We start from the raw sequence: 6,492 nt of genomic DNA on the forward strand, positions 1-6,492 counted from the left end.
CAAATTTACTCTTTTCCATCCTAGCTGGACACACATCAGAATCCTCTGGAGCTCAAAAACACAAAACCAGCCATTCTCCCTCACCCCTACCTATCAAATTAGAATTCCTGTTTAAGAGGGAGTGGACCTTTATTTTAAAGTGATGTGTATGGATTTTGTTGATAACTGTAGATTGAGTCATTCATTAGTTCACACTAAGAACTTTGCCAGGTATTTCACATGTTATTCTGTTTTATGACTGAATTCAGACAGGTTTAGTCACAGAAACTATATGGTGGACAGGAGAGAAAGAGTTCAGCACAAGGAGATTCTAAAAGCCTGCCTTTCCAGTGTTCTTGCACATTCTGATGTCTTCTCACCTTGCCACTCTTCCTACTGGGCCCTCTTTCAGATTAAGTTACACGTGAATCCTCCATTAGCCAAGCACAGAACAACACAGACATGTGCAAAGAACCTCACTGGAGCCCCCCCCCCGCTCAAAAAAAGATATTTATTTTTCCATTTTTGTCACCACAAATTCCTTGTAAACATAAAACTTTGGTAATTTAAACAAAAACCAAACCCATGATTCTCTCCTAGGATCAATTTGATGCCATAAGGATAATACTAAGTAAGTGCACAAATGACACAAGATGCAAAATTAACTGAAAACGGTCATCCTTCCAGAAATTTCTCTTAAAACAGCAGGGGAAAGCAATGCTGCCACCTAGTGGCAACCCAAACCAATCACATGGCATCCCCAGCAAAATGGGTCCTAGGCCCAACATTTGGTCCCTCCCCTTACCTTCCTGAAAAAGAAAAATTCCTAGCAACAAGAAACCCCTCCTCCAGAGTCCCATTCAATCCTGAGAATACAGCAACCCAGGTCTGGCCTGTAACACAGACTACTTCACAAGAAACGGTCCTCTGACCATTTTAAGGTCAGTTTGCTCAGTCCTGTGGCCCAGGTGATGCAGAAGGTAGACACATCCAAAATGCTCTTCTGTTCAGAGTGTGTACACAGTAATTCTGATGTCTGTTGCCTCAAAGACCTCCTCAATTATTGCGGATACATTTTCCCATTGCAGACGATCAAGACCACATCCGATCCTGAAAAAGACAAAATATCTCCACTGGTTGTGATTGAGGAAAAGGCTCCTTCCCTCTTTCCCTAGGCTGCATCCACCCAAAGCCAAAGATAGCATCTGGTCTCACACCTATAGGCAACTATGGTGGGAGTTTAGAAGTTAACGCCTATTGTGAGTCACCTAAGGCTGTTTCCTAGACGGCCCTAACATCCAATAGCTGTCACTTCTCTTTTGCCAAATAAAGTACCAATTCCCAGTTAGTTCAGGGTACATTTAGAAATACGTGTAACTCTGCCGTGAGACAGAAGAACTCACTGTTTCTACTAGTGAAAACTAGCCGTGGGTGGATGGGAAAAGGTTGGTATTTTTAAACTGTGTTAGTCACTCAGTCGTGTTTGACCCTTTGTGACCCCATGGACTATAACCTGCCAGGCTCCTCTGTCCATGGGGATTCTCCAGGTAACAATATTGGAGTGGGTTGCCATACCCTTCTCCAGAGGATCTTCCTGACCTAGGGATCGAGCCTGGGTCTCCCACACTGCAGGCAGATTCTTTGCCAACTGAGCCACCAGGAAAGCCCATTTTAAAAATACACTTATGATAACGGAATGTTAAGGAAGATAACTGGGAAATGCCAAGCTGATTGTAATTCCAATCTTCCTGACACCCTGGTGAGAAACCTCAATCTGCCCACAAAACTACTACCTGGCAGCTTTCTTCCAAGATGTTACTTTACTGATCCTCAATATCCACAGGGAAAAAATAAAGGCTTAAAATTGACAATTTTATATTAATGCGTTAAGTACCTGAAAAAACTGTGATTTAAAAAAAAAAAGTTTCTGGTACATAAGTCGTGAATATATTACAGACCAGTGTAAGATGAGGGATCAAGTAGCCACATTTCTAACTCAGAGCTTGGAATAAACCTGCATGCATGGTCAGTACTGACTCAGAACTAGTCTGTCAGGAAGAGAAGGAATCCCAAGCCTATTCCTGAAAAAGAAACAAAGAGGATACTGAACCCCCAACATCAGTCCCTTAAGTTCCCAATATCTAGGGTATAAGACGTTACATCAGCAACAGACCCTCTGGCTACTATCCATGCTGAACATAAATAAGCATGCAGTTTACAAAGCAGTGATAACCTACAACTTTGTTCACATAGAATGAGCAGGTTTGGGACACCTGAAGTGGCTCAGAGAGAAATCACAATTGCTCAGTCTTGATTCTTGAGCTGTACTAGAGGATGCCTAGAATTCAACAAATAGTGGTGAACAACAGTTCCTCCCTACTAGGCGGGCTGAGGAAGACCTGTGTTTTAATCATCCTGATTCATTCAGCCCAAGCTAAAAGGTGGGCATGCCTTGAGTGAAGATCTGACAACTGGTTTACTGATGATTTTTAAATGTTTTGAAATTTGTCCACCTTTAAGACTACATTTTGGGTTAAGATAAGCTTTTAAGTCATTTCTCTTTGGGTAAGACAGTAAACCCCACCAATCAAGTCTTCATTTAGGGCCTTGGATTTCCTTGCCTTGGCATGGAAAGGTCGGTGACTCCATTCTTCAGACAATGGGACTTCATAGCCTCTAAACTCTTCCGTAAGTTTTCATAAGTTGGCTTGTGTGAAGCCCTTTTCTTTGTAATCTGAGTACGAAGAACAAATTCAAATTTCCATTAGACCAAAATGAGGGGCAAAAAACATCATCATGTTCTCCCAACATCACGATAATTAAAATAAATATACTTTTATAGACTAGTCTAGATAACAAATGTCATACGGTCTCTTCCAGTTATGGGAGCCCCTCAGGAATCCACTGAAGAGAGCCAGAGACCCAGACACTGCCTGTTCTCCTAAGAAACCCAGATTAGCAGGTGTGCCTATTGTCTATTGTTTTTAAGCAAGGTAGGTGAAAGTTCTTGTGCCACTTCCAAGAGATAAGCTATGTATCTGTAACAAGGAAGAACCCATAGCACCTAAAAATTTCCTGTTAGGCTTATTTATTTACAAACAGTGCTTGCTTTTTATTTCCCTATAAAAGCACAGAAACTGGTAGCATTCCAAACAAGACTGAAAGTCACAGTAGCCTTAAGGACAGCATCCCCACTTTGTGTGCTACCCAAATCAAGCTTGTAGTGAGTTGGCTCTAAGTCATCCAGCAGCATCACCAAGAAGCTGCACTCCTTCACAGGTCAAAGACCACTGGGACAATGGAAGAAATCCACATGGAGGAAGCAAGCAGGATAGGAGCAGAATATTACCTGGCACTGCATTTGGTAAGGAAGGATGAGAGAAAAACTCTTTTGAGCAATCGTCTCTTGGGACTTTATTGTCTGTATTTCACTACAACAATGAAGGAATTAAAGCAAGGGAAGTATCCCTAACTTTCCCACATCATGTAACAGGTCTTTGGTAAATATCCAACTTTTTCCCACGGAGTTGGGATGCAGCCTCATGTTTCTAACCCAGTGCACCAAATAGCCACCACCTCTGGATCTGAGTCGGCATGAGGTCAGCTTTTGACATTTTTGGTTGTCTATAAAGAAACACTGTGATCAACATAAATGCAGCAAAGCCCATCTGTTTGCTAATACTTAAAACTTACTGAGAATTGGCCCCATCTTACCAGGTAATATATATATCGCCCATCTCTCTTCAGAACAGCCACTTCTCCAGACTTTTTCTCTAAGAAAAACAGTTATTTAATAGTAAAAAAAAGAAATACCAAAACAGTGATCTTCATTCTTAGATTTTTAAAAGATCTTTATAGATCTGAGTACTTCATAACTAGAATTAATTTTCAACTCTGAAGAAACCTTTGATCCTTATCAGCCTTCTTAAATACCATATTCCTTAACTTCCAGTTTTCCTACTGTTTTAGGAAATCATGTTTTCAATCATGTTTTCCTCACATTCCACCTTCAATCCTGCTACATTTTCAAATATCCTTTCTTGTTCTCTTAAAAAATGTTAATGTCTACTGCCTTGAAATGTTTTAGAATGTACAGCATTTTTCACTTGCCAAATGTGTATTTAATAATTATATTTTTACATACAAACAGCTAATGTGTTAAGCATTATGGGGGAACATAGATGTATTAACATTAAAAACTAAATTATTTAACAGTTTCCAGTCAGGAGAACTGTGTAGTGTTTTGAAACAAATACAATACAAAGCAGTAAGAAGTTGCTTTCTTTATGCTGGGAGTGGAATCACCAGTGGCGACTGATTCAGTAAGCCTGGACTGTGGTCTAAACAACTGTTTTCAGAAGCTCCACCTCTGATTCTGGTACACATTTCTGCTTTACAATCACTGGGAGCAAGCAACGGGAAGTGTTTGTAAGGAAAAGTTTTAAACTCTTTGAAGCATAAGCACAGTATGGGCTAACAGGGAAGCCTGAATGCCAGGCTAAAAGCTGTGGACTTTGCTAAGCATGCCAGAGTTATTAAAGGCTTCAGACAAATGGAGTCATATTATTAAGAAACATTTATGAAAGAGGGAGAAGAAATTTAAAACTTTTACAAGAACTCAGGTTTGGTGGGCCAACCCAAACTAGAGATCATCTCTGTAGCAGAAAAAACTTAATCTGCAGAGTTAAAAGGGCTCGGTAGTTAGGAACCCCATCTGTGCATATATATCTTGTTTAAATTATTAAGCTTAAAAGGAGCATCAAAAGATGGTCTAATCAGGGCACGTGAGTTCAGCTGCTTTCAAAACTCACGTTGATTCAACAGTTCCTGCACTCCTCCAAATTTCTTCTTGAAGAGGACAGCTATCCCAGCGCCCATTCGACAGTCCTCACTGATACAATGCACTAAAGAGTCTGTTTGGGGACATGCAAATAGGTCTCCTTTCACGTAAGTAATCTAAAATGTGCAAAGACAAAGAAAACTTCTGTTACATATAGAAATATACTAAGCTACTTCTTTTCCTTTACTGTGCCCACCACCACCACCACTACCTCTCCCCCCCCATCCCTCCTTCATTTAGAAGACAAATTTTCAGAACTTAATGAGTTATCTAAAGCGAATTAAAGCATGTACAAAGTAATGAGTGGGCTCTGCCTAAGATTGTATCAGCCTTTCTAAAACAAATCAACAGGAGAGAAAAAAAGACAATGCAATTACTAGTTTAATTAAAAAGTGTCTGTGCTTTGACCTCAATCATTCTTAATTTCAGTTCACCAATAAGTTAATAGTTGTTACGCACTCGGCTTCCTTCTGAATCTTCATTAGGGCTGCCAGCCATGATACTGGGTCGCTATTTCCAGAACTTAAGTGTTTCTTCAGCTATAAAGAGAGTAAAAATGCTTAGGCAGCCCAAATATATTACATTCAGACTGCCCTGACCACCCACGTACTAACTTTTCCCCCCCACCGTTTATTACTGAGTGTGACTTCTCTAGAAAGGAACGCAAAAATCCTCGGGGCAAGAAGGAGAGGAATAATGCCTGGGTTCGGAGGCGGCCGTGACCCGATTGCATTTCGCGCTTCCCAGGAGCGGAAGAAAGGCAGTCCTAGGACCCGCCTCCTCCTTTCCCCGAGCCCGCGCCGAGCAAGGCTGATTTAGGACAGTCTTTTCTCTGAAAGATGCAAGAGTACTTCCCCATTGGGTCTGGCCAAGGGACAAAAAGGTGGGACTTGGCCACACTCAAGTCGCCAACTAGAGAGTGTACCGGTCAGGCGGAGTGTACTGCCAAGGCGCGGGCAGGGGTGAGAGGGAAGGCGGCCCCTTAAGGAAGGCTCACCCACATCTTTTTTGGGGGGTTGGGGGGACTAGGGGAAGAAGTAGAGAGGCCTCCCATTCTCTGTCTCCTACCCTAGGGGTGATCAGCCAGGGCGTAGGGCCTGTCCCGGGATCCCGTGGGAGGAAGCGAGGAGGCTCGCTCAAAGACCCAACGTACCCCCGTTACCCTTCACCTGGAAAGGAGTTGGCCGTTACGAGGTCCCGCCCCGCGGGGAAGGGCTCTGGTAGGTGGGTAACAGCGGACGAGCCCACGATACGAAGCCAATCCCACCACAGCCTTTAATTGCGCGTACCTAAGATGGCCGCCCACCATCCGGGAGCCGGGCGGAAAAGAGCCCCTCTAGCTAGCTAGCCGAACCTGCACTCTTTGGTGATGGCCGCTGAACTTCCGGCGGTGAAGTCCGACCGCCGCCGCCGCCCGGGCATGCGTAACGAGACAGCCGAATGCAAGTTGGGTAGAGCGGCGCCTGCGCATTAAGTCCCAAGGGGGTGTGTCTCCAGGGGCCGCAAAGAAGAGGGAGGGCAGTTGGCAAAGGAGTTACTTAGCGCCTGCGTGGTGCTAATGTTCAGGGCGGCGTTTGAGTGGAAGGGTCTGGCGCGCCTGGAAGGCGCCTGCGTATTCCTTTGGCCGGATGGGAGCCAATCAGGAAAGTGGGCGTGGCTAAGGCACACGCCTG

The 6,492-nt window shown here is 43.5% G+C and overlaps 1 protein-coding gene across 6 annotated transcripts; it reads right to left on the reverse strand.

The window, feature by feature from the left end:
* Positions 1-471: 471 nt before the first annotated feature.
* On the reverse strand, positions 472-6,409 carry OARD1 (O-acyl-ADP-ribose deacylase 1). Of its 6 annotated transcripts, none has more exons than XM_061398120.1 (6): positions 6,174-6,409; positions 5,279-5,358; positions 4,791-4,935; positions 3,694-3,752; positions 2,601-2,713; positions 472-1,089 (listed from the first exon to the last, which is right to left on the reverse strand). In XM_061398120.1, the coding sequence occupies exons 2-6, from the start codon at positions 5,315-5,317 to the stop codon at positions 987-989; spliced, it is 459 nt and encodes a 152-aa protein (XP_061254104.1). In that variant the 5' UTR covers positions 5,318-5,358; positions 6,174-6,409; the 3' UTR covers positions 472-986. The 6 variants fall into 6 exon arrangements, with proteins under 6 accessions (XP_061254104.1, XP_061254101.1, XP_061254100.1 ...); XM_061398117.1 differs by having other exon boundaries at positions 6,109-6,408; XM_061398116.1 differs by having other exon boundaries at positions 5,989-6,258.
* Positions 6,410-6,492: the final 83 nt, after the last annotated feature.

Source organism: Bos javanicus, chromosome 23 (assembly GCF_032452875.1).
Source record: "Bos javanicus breed banteng chromosome 23, ARS-OSU_banteng_1.0, whole genome shotgun sequence".
Lineage (NCBI taxonomy): Eukaryota > Metazoa > Chordata > Mammalia > Artiodactyla > Bovidae > Bos > Bos javanicus.